This window comes from Coloeus monedula (assembly GCF_965178545.1).
Source record: "Coloeus monedula genome assembly, chromosome: 3".
NCBI lineage: Eukaryota > Metazoa > Chordata > Aves > Passeriformes > Corvidae > Coloeus > Coloeus monedula.
Genome location: NC_138783.1, coordinates 48,824,782 through 48,845,207, shown reverse-complemented (window position 1 = coordinate 48,845,207; position 20,426 = coordinate 48,824,782). Strand labels below are relative to the sequence as shown.

The following is a 20,426-nucleotide window of genomic DNA, read 5'->3' as shown; positions in this document are numbered from 1 at the left end:
ATTCAAGTATTGCCTCTCTCCTAGGATTGCAGAAGGTTTGCAGCATGACTGAGAGTTGGAAGTAGAAAATGCTTTAGTTTTGTTTATTTTAATTACCCATGGTAAGTGCAGATGAAATGCTAAAGGAGACATTTTGCCCTGTAAAAAGGTGGAAGATGGGAAGTTTCATTTGCTGAAAGGTAACAGGGCTGTACCATTATAACTGTGCAGTGATGCTGATGTCGGAGGGTATTCTGGTCTGGATAATGATGGCAGCATCTTTCTTGCAGACCCAAAAAAGAAGATGGAATGTCAGAAAATTACCAATTTTGGAAACCAGCTTCTTCGTCGGAAAAATGTGGACTGCACTCGAGAAGACAGTCGGCTCTCACGATGCCTCAACACGTTTGACTTGGTGGCTCTGGGAGTGGGCAGCACTTTGGGTGCAGGTGTCTATGTACTGGCTGGAGCTGTGGCACGGGAAAATGCAGGACCTGCCATCGTTATCTCCTTCTTGATTGCCGCCTTGGCTTCAGTGCTTGCCGGACTCTGCTACGGAGAATTCGGTGCTCGAGTTCCTAAGACAGGATCAGCTTATCTCTACAGCTACGTGACTGTGGGTGAGCTGTGGGCCTTCATCACAGGGTGGAATCTAATCCTCTCCTATGTTATCGGTAAGTATGGTGGGTGTGCTGCCAGACCCCAGCTTTAGTTCAAGGTGGCAGCCTGGTCTGTAAGGTCACCCTTGTTTGGGTGCCTGTGTTACCAATAGATGCTTCACTCACGCACTCACTGAGGATTTCAGGACTCGTCTGCGAGATGCATTTTTGGTGGCTCCTGCCAGCTGGTGAGGTGAGTCGAGTCGTGTGCTGCTGGCTGAGGGTTTATCCTAATGTGGGCTTTTTGCTGCTGGGAATTCCTCTGAATCTCCACCTCATCCCTCTGGTGTTCCCTGGCTGCTGCACACTTGCTAGGGTGCAAAAGAGTGTCCTCTCTGCTGAGAAAGGAGCTGCTCACAGAAAGATGCTTTTATACAGAGCATCTGTACTCACAGCTGATCAAGGATTAATTCTGGTCCCTTTGGGATCTATTTAAAGTATCTGGAGATAAGAGTTTTGTCTTGTGAATTGCTGCAGAATTAATCTTAAGATGATCTGCAGGTTCACAGTCTCTGGAAAATACAAACCAAATCCCTTCTAAGCCCTTGACTCCCACTAGGAGAGGCCCTGGATCAAGCTCAGAGCATGCGCTGTGCAACTCAGCTGATGCATTAAAACTAAGCCACACTTTGCTAATTAAGGATTCCTGTCTTTTCAAGCACATTCTGGGCAGGCTGCTTGTTATCACACCTCTAATTAAGGCTGCAACAGACTCGCCAGTTGAGACTGAAAGCTTGCTAGTTAAACTGAAAACCGACTGTATGCTAAATTATTAAAGAGAGTTGGTTTTTTTTAACTGCATTTTATGGGATCTGTAAGCATTACCTTGGAATTTAGTTTCCATGGTGCTTGGAGATCATATCAAGAACAACATAGTGGCATAGCAGCTGCCTGTCTGAGATCATGCTGGCTTTCCTCTGTGTGTTACTTGAAATATTTTTCTCCTCTTCTCCTCCTCCTTTAAAAAAAAAAAAAAAAAGAGAAGATGAAAAGCCAGATTCAATTAAACTCATGTCCTTAAGAAATCAGAGTCCTGTAGCTATTTTGTGAATAACATTCACTGCAATGAGTAGATAAAAATACTTTTTAAAAAATTAAGTGTATAATTTCCTCCAGACTTCTAAAATGGACTCTGCTTAGGCTACACACAGATAAATTGAACAGATTTCTTGGTAATTTTTCTTCTGTTCCAGAAAAGTAATGATAAATCGTCTCCTTCATGCCCTTCATCTAGTTGGTTTTGGGGCCCTTCCTACCATGATACTGGACGACCAAAATGAGTGACATAGCGGTGGTTGCTGTCCCAAAACCTGATTCTGCAAATGCACAATGAAAACTTTTGCCTACTGAATGTTCTACTCCAAGGATCTGGGCTCAGAGTGGTATTTCTGAGATTTTTTTTTTTTCCCCCCTCTCATAATGGATTTTGAACAACTGCCTCAGTTTTTATCTCAGAGTTGACTGCTCATTGTATTGTCACAAGGCAGAAAATACAGTAACAAATAAGTAGATACTATCTGTGAATGTGTTTGAATACAACTTTGTGACTTTTATTTCAGTCCTGTGTCAAGAATGTGTATTTGCAAACTGTCTTTCTCATAATTTGTGAGAAAGGGCGGCTAAGATGGAAAAACATTGGGGGAGGATATGAGGTATAGGAGGTCTCTTTATCTCACTCAGCATTTCTCTCAGTGCTAATTGCCCTGTTTGTGAGCAAGGACAACTCCCAGCAGCTTCTGGGGCATGGAGGAGAAAGATATGTTGGGTGCCACTGTAAGGCCCCAATCAACTTGCTTGATGAAACTTTTGAAAGTGTTTATAATGGTTCCTGTACTCTGGGTTAGACACATGGGAGAAATACCAACCAGATATTCTCAAGAGGTCAAAACAACACAAAAGTTTACTGGCAAAGTTTAGAAAAATCAGGAGACTTTGGCAAAAAACTTAGTACAACATCCAGTCAACATAAAACACTTCTCACAGCATTGATTTAGCCCATCCAACTTAGCAAACTTTAAACCTGTTCCATATTAAGGTACTCAAAATGTTCCAAGAAGAGGGAATTAGAATAAGGAGTGAAAGATAGAAAAGACATACAAAAGCACACATAGCTACCAGCTCCTGGGTTCCAGCAGTGTTCAGATACCAACTCCACGAGGAGGGTAGGGTCAAGATGTGCTGGACTTATGCTCCACCTTAAAAAACCCTGGGCCTTTGTGGTGCCGCCCCACAGGTGGAACTTCTGGTCATTTGGCCACTCAGGAGCTGGGTTAGGTGGAGTGGAGTCATGCTCCTGGTGTGCCAATGCAGGGCTGGAATAGAGGCTGGGGGGTGTGGGGGCAGGGCACTGCCTCACCAGGGCAAGGCTTGACCAGCTCTCTCTCACACACAGAGGCATCACTAAATGTCTCCAGACGTCAGTCCTTTGAGTCACATGCTGCACTTCAGAGCCAAGGCTTGAGGGGGCAGAAAGCCAAGTTTTGTCTTAATCTTGCTGAGAAAATGCCAAGCAGTGCATTGAAAATGAGCTTGCATCTCTAAGGGGCTCAACCAGCTTGGTGTTTTCATGCTGAGGTTCTCAGATATATGCTCAGGAAGTATTATGAGGGTGGAAAAAGAAATCCTGGGGTCCAAGGATGGGTGGGCAGTAGGTTTTAATTAATTGAAGTGACTTGACTTGGGGGAAGGCTTGTGTAGAGTCTTGGAGGTGAGTGATGAGAAAAAAATGGGCATGCAACTAATCAGTTATGGTCTAGAGAAAAGGAGGAAGGTGTTCAGGATCTGATGAGAACTTTCTTCTGGGATGATGTGGATTTGGGGAACTGTGCCAGATTGTGGGATGCATTTCAGGAACTGGAAACTGGTGGGAGCTGGTAGTATGATGAGTAGCAGCATCTCTGGTAAGCAGCTGCTGCTGGGGTTTCCTGGCACTTGGTGACCTCCTTATCTGTGCCTGTTCCTGCAGCGAGCCCAGCACCTGAGCTCTGCAGTTCTCCTGGGAGCTGTGTGCTGTAGGCAGGACCCAAATCCAATCTGGTGAGGCTGTGCTGACCCAGAACGAGTAAATCCTCCTGGTTACAAGCTGAATCTCTTTGCACTGTGCTCTCTAATATCAGCAAGATATTATCCAGGTGTCTGCATTGTTGAAAGAATGTCAGATTCCCCCTGCTCCCTCAAGCCTGTTGGTTACAGAGAGTTCTGGATAAATGGCTGATAGTTATGTGGAACTGGCATCCAAGCAGCTGGCATCTAATGTAACACATGCAGGAGCTGGGTGTTCCTGTCCTAGAACGTAAAATATTAGAGCTAGGACAAAAAAATAGCACTAAAATAGTCTTTTTCCTCAAATCGTGCCAAGGCTAAGCTGAAATTTTTAATGTGGTATACGATAACTTTTGCAATTTCTTAAGATTAAATTGGTGGCAGTGATGTCCAAACTCTTTAAAGGTGTTCACACTGTGCACTCTTCTGTCCTGGTTAACAGAAGAGTCTCCCAACAGGTCTGTTCTGCAGCTTAATTTTTATGCTGTTGCAAAGCTGGATTGGGCAGGTGAGTGTTCCCAGCTGTGCTGCAGGTGCTGCCCACCACTGCTGCAGAGGATTTGGCTGTAGGTGAGCACAGACATTGTTTGACAGGATTGCAGGTGCCGGAGTTGAGACCTGAACACCCACTCACAGGTGAGTGTGGCAGGACAGACTGTTCTGGGTGGAAAGGGGCTCCTGATGGCATCCTCTGAGGAACTGCTCTGCAAGCCAAAACCAAGCCAAGCTCTTTTTTTAACTAGGTAATTATGTACAGTAGTAATTATAACATGCAATTAGGTGCTGTTATAGATAGTGTATGTACTGTATAAGACATTGGGAGTGTAACAGTAGCCAGTTTAACACAGGAGAGTGAGAAGGTGGCTTTTACCCAAACCTACTTATTTTACAAAATGCTGTCACTGTCTGGTGGTAGCTCTTTATTGTTACTATTTCAGTTCTCTCAAATTACTTTTATGGCCCAGACACTGTCCCCAACTTGCTTGTCCTGAGACCCCAGGTTCAGTCCTTGCCCCAGCAAAGCTGCATGTAGTTGAATGCACTTGAACCACAGCAAACAGTGGCCCCAGAGGGTGAAGTCTGAGCACTTTTGGAGGCAGGAGCTGTGCCACTTGCTGTGATCATCACCAGCATTCTGCAATAGGCTGACTTATGCTCAGATAACACGTAAATTGTATCTGGGTTTTTCCTGCTTATGTGCTCTAGCACTGGAGGTTGGAGCAGACCTGAGTGTTGCCAGAGTGCAGAGCTGGGCAAGTGGTGTGGTCCAGGCTCTGGTGCTCCAGCATTGCACTGCTGGAGGGCAGCTGGATTCTGTAAGGTCTCTCTGCCTGGGCTGCAGCCACCTAACTGGGGCTGCCAGAGACTTGTGCCAGCATTACATTTGGACCTCTCTGGTAACAGAAATTACCAGGTTTGGGGGAAGGTCGGCCTGTTGAGGGTGTAAGGAAAAGGTCAGTCAGGGCAGTATCTAAGGCAAAGTTGAAGTTTGCAAAGAAGCCTGACTAAAAGGATTTTTCTCATCTTGTCAGCTCAGCATAAGTCTGAGGCCCACCACCTGTGTGTGTTACCATCAGAGCAGATGCCAAGCAAAAACACAGGCTATGGGCTGGATATGGAGAGGAAAGTCTACTCCCAGCACCTGGGAGCACATGCATGGTTGCTTTGAGGCCCTCCATATTGAAAAACCTTACAAGGTTCCCCCTGGTTTGGAACATGTGCCAGCTACAAAAGGTGATCTTTATCCTTTCTGTCCTCTGGCAGGAACCTCGAGTGTGGCCAGAGCCTGGAGTGCTACATTTGATGAAATCATAGGGCAGCACATTGAAAAATTTTGTAAAAAATACATGACGATGGATGCTCCTGGAGTGCTAGCGAAATACCCAGACATCTTTGCTGTGGTGATAATCGTCATCCTAACAGGTGAGGCACTGGAGGGATTTGTGGGTCTTGCACCTCCTTCTGTAATCCCATTGTTTGCTTTGGGAATGAGCATGAAGTCCTGATTTATTTTGGACAACATATTAAAGGCTTTTTCTTTGCTGCAAGTGTTAGATTGACCTATATAGCTGCTGTGGAGTTAGCACAGGGCATAGCCTGTTTACAAGGTTTTTAATTAGAGGGGAGCATTCCTGATATTTTTTGAGCCACTTTTAAAACCTTCAATCAAATTTTATATAAGGAGGAAAAGAAAAGATGACTTGTTATCCTCAGTCAGGTATGGAAATTTAATCCTTCCCTCCACAAATCCTATTACACAAGAATTTAATGCAGTTGCTCTATCAACCTTATTCCCTTTTTGATAATCTGCCAGTTTTTGATGCCTTGAGCCAGGAAAGTGAGGGAAAAAAAGAAAGAGGACTTGGTTACAATCTCATGTACTACCTGGTTTTTTTTTCCTAAAAATATATATGGGCTTCAATTTGCAAAAGTGAACACAAGACTCCAGAGAAATAAATGTGTTTTAGACAGTCTGCACCTCTTTATTTTTTCTAAAAATGTGCCAAGGCTTTGATCATAAATTGGAAAAGTTTTGACAACTTGGAAGATCAAAATGCTTCAGAATGTTTACCTCTGCTCCAGCTGGATCTTGCAAAGCATTACCAAGTTTAGGCAAATTTTAAAAATTATGCTTCTGTACTCTGTGATTTCCAGCACGCAGAAGCTGCAGTGTCACACTAACAAGGTTATCCTGACATTTCCCATTCTGATTGGAATGGCCTTCTCATGGTGTGAGCTGTGCTTATGGGGACAGGCCTCATAAACAAGGGATGCTTTAGCATTTGGGTTTGCATTTGGATCTAGGATTACATCGAGGGCTGCTGAAGCAGCCCTCTGTTTTCAGGATTACATCTGAATGGGAGAGATTTTCCTCTTTGTTCATTTGTATGTAATATGAATTGCTATCATTTAAAATCAGAATCTGGTCTTTCACTTCATATACAATTTACAAAATTTAGACCTCCTAACTTAAGCACTGCTGAGGTGTGAAATGGTAAAGGTTACTTTATAATAAGGTGGCATTATGCTCCTGCATGAAGCAAATTCCATGGATTCTGATAAAAAAGGCAAACCATTCTTTTCTAAAAAAAAGCTGCTGAATGAGCAGCTTTAGTCCCAAATATAATCACCACAAGTTTACTTCTGCTTGCACTGTCTTGAGCTTCAGATTTCTAAATGGTACCTTACAGATTTTCATGGGCTGGTATGCAGTCTTATCAAACACTCCTGATATGGCAGTGTCAACTTATTTCCTATTTTCAAAGAAGGAAAGGTGAGTACACAGGATGCTCCTTCAAGTCCCTTGGAGTAGCAGTAAAAGAACACTGTTGTGCTTCTTCAGGCCCGTAGGAAGTTTTTTTACTTCTCCTTCAGCCTTAGATTTGGGTTAAAATTTTCAGTTCTTAAAAATCAGGCACCTGAAGAGGAACTTAAGAGAGCTTGTCAACCTGAGAAGCCAAGCTATGCCTCAGTAAAATTCTGTTTGCCAAGGCCTGTAGCCATGCTCTTCTCCAGATAAATGATCTTAAGATCAATCTGAAATCCTGCTCTCACTGAACTCACTTGCAAAACTCTTGCTGATTTAGGTGGGAGCAGGGTTCCCAAGATGCCAGCTTCTTCTTTGTCTTCAGCACTAGAAGTAGCTATTAGAGGTAGAATCCTCCTGGATTCTACTCCTTGCTCATATTTCCCTGTTTCTAAGGAAAGTTGAGTGTTGTTCATAACTTCTACATTTGGCCAAGACCTCTAAGACAATGTTCCTTCATGAAAAACCACCTGTTGTGCTTTCTCCAGGTCTCTGTATGGAGTTGGAGGCTGTGGGAGTAGTTAAGGTGTGTTAGCAAAGCACTTTATCAGGGACACAGTCCACATGGGCGTGCTGGGTGGGAAGGTGTGTCACATTCTGCAGCAGTAATATCTAGTCTGGAGTCTTCATCCTGCTTCTGGGAGAGTTAATCCTGAGCTGCCTGGATTTGTGAAGAAACAAAGTGTGATAATTTGGGCGGAGCACAGCATGAACACAGTTGAGCTACATCTGCGAGTCCCCAGTGCCTGCTGCTGGTGGTGAAATACCTGACCTATGCCATTTTTTCCCCAGGCCTTTTAGCTTTTGGAGTGAAAGAATCTGCCCTGGTGAACAAAGTGTTCACCTGCATCAACATCCTTGTGCTTGGATTTGTCGTTATCTCCGGCTTCGTGAAAGGATCTGTTAAAAACTGGAATCTGACTGAACAGGACATTTACAACACCAGCCATAGCATTTCCAAAGACAAGTAGGTTGGATGTTTTCTTTTCATCTCAGAAGCTGGTGCATTTTCAACAGCAAGTTTAAATGGGGGGTTGTGGACCGAGTTAGAAAACCAGTGAATGAGATGGCTGCCTCCTTTGCCAGATACCTTGGAGGCAAAGCTGTCCTCGGTGCGTGTTTGCTGAAAGCAGGCTGTTCCTATGGGCTGAAAGTGCTAGGAGTTGGCTGCATCGTGGGCTCTGCTGTAGGACTGACCATTTCTAGCCTTATGACCAGTATAGCGTCCAAAGTTGAGAGAAAAGAGCTCTTTAGACAGTGTCCTACTTCAAGGCTACACCGGGCTGGCTCTCCTGTCTGTATGAAGCCATGTCCAAGTATAGCTGTGTACTTTCTTTGAATACTTGGGCAATATGTTTGGAGCATTGTTACACCTTTTAGACACCTTGTCTCAAATGCCTCAACAAAGTGAAGGCAAGTTGCAGATTATTTTAATGCATTGCAGCAAGCATATCATAAATATGTTTTTAATTACATTTTGCTGTTTGGCCAAAGTCCTGTCATCCTATACAAGATCAAAATTAAGCAGCTTACAAGGCTTACCAGTAAGGCAAAGCTATTAATTTTTTCTTGAGACTGTACAACACAGAATAAGGACCTTTAAATATCTCCACAGGTATCAGCTCAGTCCTGGCTTGCTACCTAAACTCTTTATGGTGGCCTGCAAGGAAGCACAGCTGCACAAAATCTGATGAGATTCATAAATGTTGTGTGGGTCAAATTTATCTTGTGTAAAAGACGCTTCTTGAGCCTCTTTTCAAAATTCAACCTGCTGCAAACAAATTGCTTCTATAGGACAGGTCCCCTCTCCTTCCTTGCTGCTATTCCCATGCAAGGAGCAATTAGTGCGAGAGTTTCAAAGTATAGCTGCAGCTCTTTGACCTGTAGGACTTAATATTTTTGTAAAATCTGTCTGGGGTTTATTTTCTCATTATTTCCAGAGTAATCCACATTTGGCTTGTGCTATTTCTGTAGGCCAGTTTTCATCTAAGTCTCAGCAGAGCTGCAATGAGAGAGTTCAGATGCTTTTATGTGAGAAGACTTGCAGAATTGGGATTTACTTTAGTTTAACTGCCTTAATTCATCTTTACAAAGGCTTTTCACTGAAAAAGTGACCTAAATCAGTTGAACTGAAGGGTATGCTTGTTATATGTCACTCAACACAAGGCACATGGATCTGGGGTCCCCATCCAAAGTGCACTGAGATCAGCCTGGGCTTGTCTGCTGACTTAAATGAGCTTTGGATAAGGCTCACCAAAGCATTTGGTGTGTCAAGGATCCAGGCTCCACTTCTCTCTCATGGTTGCAAGCATGGTTTGGGTATGAGCTTGGCATAAGGACTTTGGAAGTTGAGAATGGAAGATGGGGTGGATTTTAAACAGTCATGGCACCTTGCATTCCTCTCTTATGTCTACTCACCTACACTTTGTCTGAGTCCATCTGATGTAAAAAGTGGATGGCTTACCTGTTTCTCAGTCTTCAGCTTTTCCAAAAGCTTTTCCTAAAGCTTCTGTTTGAATGAATGTGTGTCTACACACATGCAGTAATGTTAGGAGAGGATTTTTAATATTCATGCTATTTTCTCCTTGTCTTAGCCAAGACATTTTTATCCACCCCACAAAACAGGTGGTGGGAACAAAGCGTGAACCATTTTTATTCCGTGCATTCCCCAGCCTGTTGCAGGCCAGTCCAAAGCTCAGCAGTGGGTAGGGCTTAGCATTTTGCCTGGTATTTGTATGCTAGCATATGAAAGGGACAGCCTGATCCTTCAAACTTCAGCTTTGGATCTTGTTATGAGCTATGTGAATAGCTTTGTGCCTCCCAGCTAGGCAGGATTACTTCTAACCCAGTGCCATGCCTTTCAGTCAAACACAGGAAGAAAAGCTCTACGGTGTTGGAGGTTTTATGCCCTACGGATGGAAAGGAGTCCTCTCAGGGGCAGCCACGTGTTTTTATGCTTTTGTGGGATTTGACTGTATTGCTACTACAGGTAAGAGGGAAGATGTCTTCATTCTGGTTATGAACCTGGCTGCCGGTAGACTGACTTTCAGTAATGTTGCAGAGCGCTGATAATAGGGAATTCACGACACCGCATTTGTCATCCCTCTGAACTTCAGCTCAAAATAGGCTTTTGGCTCAGCTGCTACTAATAGTGAAAGTGCTGAATTTGTTCAAGTCCCTGAGTGCCCAAGTGCTTACTTCTAGCTGCTGTGGCATGCAGATAGGTTGTATAACCCACAAGCTTCCTCCTTTCTTCTTTGCCTGCAGGGCCCAAGCTTGTGGATAGTCAGATACGACACTAACCAGGTCAGACTCCACAGAAAACATGTCGAGGTTTACCAGCTAGGGCAAACAGGGAAGGCCCAGGTTCGGATGAGTTTGAGCCTCTAACTCCAGATGGTACTTTAATCAACAGGTTATTCTGGAACAGAGTTCTTCAGTGCCTTCAGCTGAAGAGTCTCTGATGGCTTGGAGTATTTTAGAGATCCAAAGAAAGAGGAAGCGTCTGGGGAGTAATCTGCACCCTAAAGCTGTGCCTCAGAATCAGGAGGAGTTTTTACCTCTAAAGGTTAAGAGGTCTCATTTCGAGAGAGAAGCCATCAGCATAGTTATATTTCTTGTGGCTAAGAAGAATCCTAATTCCCTGAAGAAAGGATTATCCTTAATTTCACATTTGGCAAGAACGGTTGGAGCAGAGGGAGAAGGAAATCGTCACAGACAGATAAAGGATTACTATGTCCTGTTCTAAGCAAGGAGTTTGAGAAGTGCTCAATTACTCCAGCCAGCCCTGGAGCCTCTCCTTGTAAGAGAAACATTCATCTGCTTTTGACTTGTAGGTGTATGGATCTATGTTTATCAGTTTATCCTGCTGAAATGCTGTACCTCAGGAGCTCTTGCTTCCAGAGCAGTTTTGTAGGACTAGGAATACGCAAATCTGTTTTGTACTTGATCAGTGCCTGAATTTTGAGGAATTTTGGTTTTTTACACACATTTTTTCCTACTTGTTTGTTGAAAATTTTCCATAAAAACTAGAGGGGGTCCTTTTTCTAAGATGCATTTTCAAAGATTCATATGACTTTCAGGTACTCTGCCTTTCTCTGGAACTGGACACCTATGGTACCATGATCATGGTGTATCAGTTCTGGTGGAGATGCTACTAAAATGGGTATCCAAGGATTTTCCCTACAGCTGCACAATAATTTCTTGTTTCATCATCTGTGATCATTGAACTCTTCTTGAGTGTGCACCATCAGTAGGATAGGAGGAGTATAGAAGGATGATCTATTTTGGGGAAAAGACTATTTTTAATCCAGATTGTTTCTGTGCCTGAGTTTACAAGGCTTCCATGAATGTGTGTCAGAAGAAGTGACAGGAGCAGCAGAAACGGGAGCAAACAGGCTGTGGGTATTCCCAGTGGATGGAGCAGGCCATGAGGAGTATTATGGTCAAAGAGCACATCTGTGCCCACGAAACCTTTGAAAGCCCCAGCCAGCACTCCTGCCCTAGGCTGGTATAAAGTTCTTGCTGGTCATTTAGCTGATATTTAAATTCCTTTCTTCTAGGCGAGGAGGTAAAAAACCCTCAGAAGGCCATTCCTATTGGCATTGTGGCATCTCTGCTCATCTGCTTTGTGGCTTATTTTGGCGTGTCGGCTGCCCTGACACTCATGATGCCTTACTACCAGCTGGATACCAATAGCCCTTTACCCAATGCCTTTAAATATGTGGGTTGGGATGGAGCCAATTATGCAGTGGCTGTCGGTTCCTTGTGTGCACTTTCTACGAGGTAAGGCACTGCTCTTCATTTTTGCATCTCTCAAGGCACACATGTATCTCCACCTCCTCTGAAAAATGGAGCAGAGACCAGGGATGAAATTTGGAGCTACTGACTTCAAAAGGACCAGGATTTCATCCTGTGATAGATACCAGAGAAACAGGTGACCAGTATCACTTCAGAAACGCCCATCTTAGCAGAACACCCAGCAGGTGCATCTCAGGAATATAAATCTGGATTGAGTGACTAAGTCATGGAGGCAGCTATGCAATGCAAGCACAGTTTGGGTGCAAGACATCCTAGCCTGCTGGATGGAGAGCAGACTTGTGTCAGGTAGTGCAGGGTGCATCTTCAGGAGTGCATGGGGCATACCATATCCAGGGCCATATGTCTGCATGTTACTTGCAGGACAGGCATCTGGATGGGAGGCAGGGCAAGCTGGAGGCAGAACATGTCACCTTCTGAACTCAGAACGCCTATTTCAGATCAACTTAGATGTGTTCAATTAGGTAAGCAACTTGCAGAGGCTCACAGAAGTGACAGCTCTTTTACTACCTGAAAGTCAGGCTGGTTTTATGGCCCTTGGCTAAGTTTAGCTATCCAAAATCGTAGAGCTGCACCTCAGTTAGCAGTTATCAGTAACATGGGTGTTCAGAGGGAGTCCTTGAAGGAGAAGCTGAAGTGAACGAAAGCCACCTGTTCGACAGTCACACTGCCATAAACTTGATTTCATTTGTGTGCCTGTGCTCAGCAGGAGGTAATATAAGTAGATTATTTCTCCTTCCTGTGTCCGTAGTCTCCTTGGCTCCATGTTTCCGATGCCTCGAATAATTTATGCTATGGCAGAAGATGGACTTCTCTTTAAATTTTTGGCTAAAGTCAACGAGAAGAGAAAAACTCCCTTAATTGCAACAGTGACATCAGGAGCTACTGCAGGTAGGATCCAAAGACTTGCACAAATCTGTGGAAAGGAGACATAAGCTCATCTTCAGGGCAGATAAGTCCGTCTGACTCTAGCCCACTTACTAATTGGATATATTGCAGAACACAACATCCCAGAGGGTGTCCTGGATTTCCAGGGCATGCCCTGGAGAGTCTGGGTGAGCATTCGTAGCTTGCTGTGTGCCTGTCCCTCTTTCTCAGAGCTCATTGCTGCCATCCTGTCTCATGCCAGGAACTGCCTTTATCTGCTCAGCCAGCCTTAAAAGTAATTAACTCCCTGCAAGGTGGCAGCCAGTGGTGTCCCAGCATCCTTGTGGTTGTTGGCCTGGCTTGGCTGAAGACACCACACGCCTGTGGGTAGCAGCTCTGCAGAAGATGCCAGAGCAGCCAGAGACAGGCAGATGGCCCCTGTGGCACTGGCATTTGTTAATCAGTTAGTCACAGCTGGCAGCCATCCTGTTCTCCCCTTCCTTCTCCTGGCTCCCCACAAATATGGGAATTAAACCTCCCAGACAGCAAGGATGAGCAGCTTACCCTGTTCTTGCTGCCACCCCCTTCGTCATGATGCCTGGCAAAGAGGAGAGCCTTGCTGCTTCCTCTTTACCTTCTGCTGTAAATGCAGGATGAACTGTGGGTACAAGAATGCCCTTGGTGGGGAGTTGCTGCCAGACTGCTGCCCTGGGCTCTTGAGTTCCTGTGAAAGGGCTCAGCTCCTGCCAGTGGGACTCACAGAGCCTCCTCACAGCTTCCTTCTCCTGCACCTTCCTCTTCAAGTATTCTTGGGTCCAGACCATGGTGGGGTAGGGAAAAGAGCAATATAAAGTAAAAAAAAAAAGCTTTGCAGTCTCATCCAAGTCGTGCCTATGACCAAAAACCCACACAAAGCTGCAGGGACAGCTCTTGCCAGCTGAGTTTGAAGGTTGGGCTGGTTGTTGGGCTCCAGGTTGTGCATTAAGGACAGGCTGGGCCAAGCTCAGCTCTGAGGTCCCTACACTCTTATATGACTCTTGGTGTCACCTGACATCTGACTGTGTGTCTTTTATCCACTTACTTGCCTTCTGAAAGCCCTATACAAAGTCCTGTACAGCTGGGGTTACTTGGTGAGGGTGTGTAAGCAGGGTAATCCCTAAGGGATGGCAGCCTTTTTCTGGAAACTCCCATGATGATATCTGCTACTTCAAGATGCCCTCTTTGATGCTTGGTCCCATTGCATACACAAGCCTGGTTTCACTCCAGCTGAGCTGAGACACCAGGGCAAGGTGCTGCCCATCCTCTGTTCCCTCTAGCTACTTCCAGGAAATAGCTGTGACTTCAGGTGTGCTGCAGCTACACTGGGGGACTAACAATGAGGTTGTGGCTTAAACCCCTGCTTATTGTAGGTAGTTGGGTGAACATACCCATGTGAGACAAACAGGCTGGAATTTACTGTAGTAAGCGTTTCCTGTTGTTTCAGCTACTGAGGCTGCGACAGCCTGTGGGGGCTTAGAGTGTTCATGCACCAAGGCCTGCCTCTCCTTGTCTTGGGACATCCTCAGCTCCCCTGCCAAGTCCGGAGCAAGAGTCACATGTGTGCTGCATCATTATTAGTCCTCCTGAGATGTGCATGTTCTGCCATGTTGCTGATTTTTCTTCTCTCTCACCTTCCTCTCATCCTACAGCTGTTATGGCCTTTCTCTTTGACTTGAAAGATCTTGTGGACCTCATGTCTATCGGGACCCTCCTGGCTTACTCCTTGGTAGCAGCCTGTGTGTTGGTACTGAGGTAAGAATGTTGAAGCTTTGTCTCTTCTGTCACACAGAGAGAATTCTGCACAGCAGTCAGATGCCCTCATAGTTTCTTTGGGCACATCTCCAGCTGCAGACATGTGAAGAGCTTGTTTCTTTAAGCTCATGGGGGATTATGTTAGTTGGATCTACAGGGAAGTCCTCTGAACTTGGTTAACCTTTGTTCCGTGCCAGTCCTGCTGTGGTCAACTCTAAATTCCCCAGGAGAGATGCCAAGGGATAGGGAGGAGAGATGTGTGATCCTGGATGCCTTCCTTGTCACCACTCTTGTCCCCAGTGGGGATACAATTTCAGGTTGTCCTTCTTTTGAAAGGGGATTCAAGATGAAGTCTAGCAGCAGGAAAAGAACTGAGCATGTGTTTGCAGGATCAGTGCCTTAAGTGTGTGTCTTTTAGAAGTGCTGAGCTCCCACATCTTCCCAAACCTAAGCTAAAAATCTCAGGTCTTCAGTGCTTGGCACCTTACAGACAACAGCACTCGACTCATGAAAAAAATGTCTGAAGATGTTACTAAAAAATACCTTTGTGTGTTGAATGACTTATTCAGAATCAGATGGAGGCTTTCACAGCAATTGCACTGAACTAAGAACAGTCTTGCAGTAGGTGAAGGGCCAGTGCTGTTCTGTAGTACCATTGCTTTGTGTTTGTGCTCTCTGCCCTGCCCCTTGAAAATTCTTGCAGATTTACCTTGTCCGTCTTAAGTTTCCTGATTTCCCAGCCTACTCTTTTCCTCAGAGCTAAATGTGGCTTTTTAATTTGTTTTTGCAAGCTGCTGTACCTACTGCATTTCCCCCATCATGGGTTGGCAGAGCCAACAGCCTGTCTTGTAGTGGCCTGGGCAGCTGATTTGTCTGCCTCTTGACTGCTTAATGATGCAGCAGCTGAATTGTTTCCAAAGCTGCAAGATCCTGCCGCTAGTTTCTTGCTGTGGCTAGACCCAAGGATTTCACTGCATTTCACAATTCTCAGTGTTTAACAAATGCCTCATTGTGAACACATCCCCATAGGAACAGTTTTAAGGTGACTTTCAGTCCTTCAGTCAGATATGTGGCTGAGTCACTGACAAAACCTTCTGTAACAGAGAGCTGAGGCTGGAAGAGAGATTTTTATTTATGGATCCACATGGTTGTGTGTCACAGCCCTGTTGAATGTGCTGTCCACACATGCACCAACTGTTCTTGCTTCACTTCTTCCTTCCCTATGGCAGCAGGCAAGCTAGCAGAAGAGTCTGGGATGGAGGAGTAGAGGCACCACGAATGTTGCTGCAGGGTGCAATAGCTGCAGAGCTGTTGGCTCAGCCACCTCCGTGCCAAAATGCAGGAGCTGATTTGCCACAGATGACACAATGGCCTGGTTATGACCATCTGTCTGTCCCTCTGCTGTTTCCTTCTCCTGTCACCCAGTCATGTCTTGGTGACGTGGATGACAGGATTCATGAAAGGGAGCACTGTCCACTTCAAAACACTTCCGTTACTACCAAGCTGTAGGTGATAAAAGCTGGCCGTATTTGCTTATTTCATGATGACATCATTCCTCATATTCCCCCATGAAGCAGAAGGGTATAGACGTGACGTAGGCCTGTCCCGGTGCTGTAGAGGTCTGGCATGCAGCCATGACTGTCTGTGGGGCTTTTCAATTTGTGGTAGCCTCATTTAAAAGCCAAACTAACAGGCTCTTTGTGTCATTTCCTTTTACTAGGTACCAACCAGAGCAGCCTAATTTGGCGTACCAGATGGCTAGGTCGACAGAGGAGACAGATAATAACGAGTCTGTGAGCACCAGTGAGTCACAGGCTGGGTTTCTGCCAGAGGAAGAGGAGAAGTTTTCCCTCAAAGCCATACTGTGTTCTACAGATTCGGATCCTTCCAAATTCTCTGGTTTGGTGGTGAACATCTCAACTTTCGTCATTGGTAAGAGCTGGGCAGTGTGTCTCTGGGGCAATGAGTCAGCTGGTAGGGCTTTGTACTCACCATGGTGGAAAAACTCACCTCCTTGATGTGATTTTGATGAGCTTTTGTAATAGCCAGAATAACTGAAGGTCTACAGATTAAATTCCTGACTTAAAAAGAAATCCACAGATGGGGTGTGTGGGGGTGTAGAGTGGGAAAGGCATATTTGTTATGGTAAGGGTTTTTGTGAGTTGCTGTTTTGTTTGCTGAGCTTCCAGATTCTGCTTTGCCTGCTTATGATTTATTCTTAGGTTTTCCCTGTATCTAAAAAAAATAAATAAATCAGTAATCTTTGGTGTCTGTTCACAGGTTTCCTTATTGTGGGTATCTGTATCCTGACTTCCCTTGAGCCAAACATTCTGATAAACACTGTACAGATTATTGCCGCCATCCTTGTTGTCACTATCATCTTCATTATACGGAAACAGCCTGAAAGCAAAACCAAACTCTCCTTTAAGGTGAATGTCCTGGGACATGTAGCTAGAAAAGAGCTGTTTGGGAGGTGGTTGGAGGAGGAAGTGTGTGTTGGCCTGTATCAAAAGGAGGGCATATGGACATGCATATGGACATGCATAGAATATAGGCATGATGTGAACTTTTCTATCCAGGAGAAGCTGAAAGGGCAGAACCTGCTACAGAGGTGTGGCTGGAAGGGAAGGGCAGGACCCTGCTTTTGAAAGCAGGTGGTTATAGGATAGGGAAGAGACAGAGACTGGAGGAAAGGGGATGGTTGTGAAGGGCCACATGTGATCATGGATACAGAAGGAGAAAGAACCCAAGAAATAAACTTGTGTGTGAAGATCCAAGGCTCTAAATCTCTAAGAAAGTGCACTTTCATGTCCTCCTTAGTCCCCATGGAGGCTGAGGGATAACCATTCTCTCTTAAGCAGCCTTAAGTATGAGGAACTCTGTTGTTTTCCTCTCCAAGCACACCATCCTTTCTGAATTAAACAAACACTGGGATGAGTTTTTTCCCACCAATATAATCCTACAAGTCATGCTGTATCATACTGATTTCAGGTAGCTCCCCAATTTATTAAATTGATTTTGGATTATAATTCCATCCTCCAAACTTTCATTTCGATTGCTCTTCAATTAAAGTTTTTCAATAAATCCACAGATTTTAATAACTTAATACAACCAGAGTTTTCCAAGGTAGTGTTTGCAGCTCATTTTGGGGTTATGGTCCCAAAGGTGGAAGCAGAAATGTCCAGGAGCAGAAAACTTAGGAATTCTCATCTAGACCTTATTTTCTGAACTTGCTTCTGAGGAAGTCTGCTGACCTTTCACTCAGGATATTTTACCTCCTTTTTTTCTCCTCAGCCACTACCCTGTCTGAGAAAAAAGAAAAATTATATCGGTCACAGCTAAATCTGCAATCATAAAATCACAGAGTCATTTAGGTTGGAAAAGATCTTTAAGATCATCAAGTCCAAGCATTAACCCAGCACTGCCAAGTCCACCACTAAGCCATGTGCCTCAGTGCCACATCAACATGTCTTTTAAACACCTCCAGGGATGATGACTACACCACTTCCCTGGGTAGCCTGTTCCAATGCTTGACAATCTTGTTTCTTATCTCCTTGCTGTTCTTTAGACATTTACAACCTGACTGTGATTTTTCTCCAAAATCACTCTGGAAATCCTGGGCTGATCTGTTTGTTTCCCAGTTGTTTTTCTGTATTTTTTTAATAGGTAATTTTTCTCCCTACTCCAGTCTTTAGAGACTGTACTAGTCTACCAAGAGCTCTCAGAGTTGCTTATTTAATAGTTCAGAGATCACTTCTGCAATCTCTGGGTACATAACTCACCCACCTAGGGAAATTTTATTTGTCTCTACTGACTTGATAAAGCCAAATTTATAAATATATTCTTTTCTTTTCTGTGTGCCTATCTCCTTTCTCTAATTATGTGAGCAGCTACTTAGCATAATTTTTTTTTTCAAAACTTAAATCAAGAAAGGCCCACATTTCAGCCTGTTTGTTTTTGTAAATCTCCTTTTCCCTTAGGAGTGAAGTTCACTTTCCACTTAGTTCCACCATATTCAGAGATCTTTTTATTGTTACAATTTGCCTTGTTTGATTTTATCTTTGCATACCAGTGCTGTTTTTTATATTCTTATTTTTGCAGTTTGGCTTTACTGTCTCATTCTTCTTTGATTCTCAGACCACTAAGGCATTCTTGGTACAGCTGTAGTCATCTCTTGTGGTATTTTCTGGTTTTCTTTGCCTTGGGATAATTTGCTCTCTATTGCTCTCTATTGCTTCATTGCCTTGGTACCTGCTGGACCTCAGGTCCCTCCTCTGGTACTCCCCTTAGCTTCATCTCTTGGTGTTCAATAGGTGCCTATCATGATACAGTCCTTGGTTTTTACTCTTCTTTCCTTTGCCCCACAAGTATTTAGTATTGCCACTAAAATTTGCCCCTTGCCTCCTTCTAGACCACAAAACAAGCTTTTAAAACAGGTGAACAACATCGTTCACATCCCCCTGCTGTGGTGGACTGATGTCCTTCTTTTGGGTTTAACCTTGTCTTTTCTCAGATCTGGCAGCTGAAGAGTTGGTAACAGCCATCACTTCCCATTTGCGAGGGATGTGCTGTTCTTTCTTACCTGTTAATCATGCCTGTGGATGTAACATGTCTCTTGTTCTTTTTCAGGTACCTTTTTTGCCCTTTCTTCCTGTTGGGAGTATTTTTGTGAATATTTACCTCATGATGCAGCTAGACGCAGGCACATGGATCCGGTTTGCAATCTGGATGCTCCTAGGTGAGTTAGAATGAGAAATGTTCAAAGTTACTAGATTTTGTTAACCATAAATTTATTGTAGCATTCCAGGGAGGGATCATCCTTGGGCAAGTCTGGTGACTTGACTGAAGCCATTTAGGCAGCGTGTAGCAAGCTTTGTTTCAAATTCAAGGGTCTTGAAGCCTTTGTGTGGACAAAACAACAACCCATGAACCATCTTATGGGTCTTGTTGCCAACAAGAAACCATAGAGCATTTCTTGTTGGCTGGCCTTGAGCTGCTGTCCAGGTGGTGGTGCTTGTGCTTCTGGAGCTGAAGAAGCTAAGCTGCATGCCAAGATGCTCCCAGCAGCCATGTAGATGAGGCTGAATTGCCTGAAATGCTCAAATCAGGATCCTGTTTGGGGCTGGGATAGATTGACTTTTAAAGGCTGGTGCCTGTGTTAATGGCTTTTTTTCTCTAAGGAAGGTAGTGGCTGTGTGCTAGAAGCTGACCATGAGGATGGCTGGACTTACACTGGTGTAACTTGCGTCAGTGGGTGTGTGTAGCAGTTTCTATTTCCTTACAGAGCTAATGCTGCTCTCTCCCTTGGCTTCCACAGGCTTTATCATCTACTTTACCTATGGAATATGGCACAGTGTGGAAGCCAGCTACACAGCCTCAGCAGAAGTGGAGAGAAACACAGACACTGGCTCAGACAGCTGTAAATGACTTGTGTTTGGCTTACGGGTGACTGAAGAATGGCTGCAGTGAAAGAAACTTTGTGGTGGGGATCCTGAACCAGATTACACCTGTAATCAGTAATACAGGAAGGAAGCAGAAGGCAGGCCTCCCCAGCTCTGTTACTGCAGCTTGCAGTTTGTTTAGCAGCACAGTTAAAAGGGACCACAAGATGAAAAGACAACTCTGGCATACTCCCAGCAGCACTGGCAGCTAATCTGGGGCGCTTCCCTCTCTCCCTCTCCTGTTGTTTTTTTTTCCCCAGTGCGTAGAAAGAGAACTGCTTCTGTGTACAAATGCTGCTATGAAACCAGGCCTCACAAATGTCCTTCTTTCAGTAGCCCCGGGAATTATCTCCCCACAGATATTCTACCTGATCATACATGGAGTAGATTTTGCAGTGCTCCTGTCAGGCATAGACCAGATCCATCCTTTACCCTATGTGAGCTGTTCCCTCTGTACGCACAAAAAAAAAAGGCTCTCACCAAACGCTAGATTTCACCAGGTTAAGAAAGCACCTGCAAGAT

The 20,426-nt window shown here is 44.5% G+C and overlaps 1 protein-coding gene across 1 annotated transcript; it reads left to right on the top strand.

The window, feature by feature from the left end:
* Positions 1-283: 283 nt before the first annotated feature.
* SLC7A1 (solute carrier family 7 member 1) lies at positions 284-19,890 on the top strand (the record flags this gene model as incomplete). Its single annotated transcript, XM_082277575.1, has 11 exons — positions 284-653; positions 5,445-5,603; positions 7,780-7,954; positions 9,852-9,976; positions 11,550-11,772; positions 12,557-12,696; positions 14,361-14,463; positions 16,184-16,395; positions 16,744-16,892; positions 19,093-19,201; positions 19,781-19,890. The coding sequence occupies 11 exons, from the start codon at positions 284-286 to the stop codon at positions 19,888-19,890; spliced, it is 1,875 nt and encodes a 624-aa protein (XP_082133701.1).
* Between the last annotated feature and the right edge of the window lie 536 nt (positions 19,891-20,426).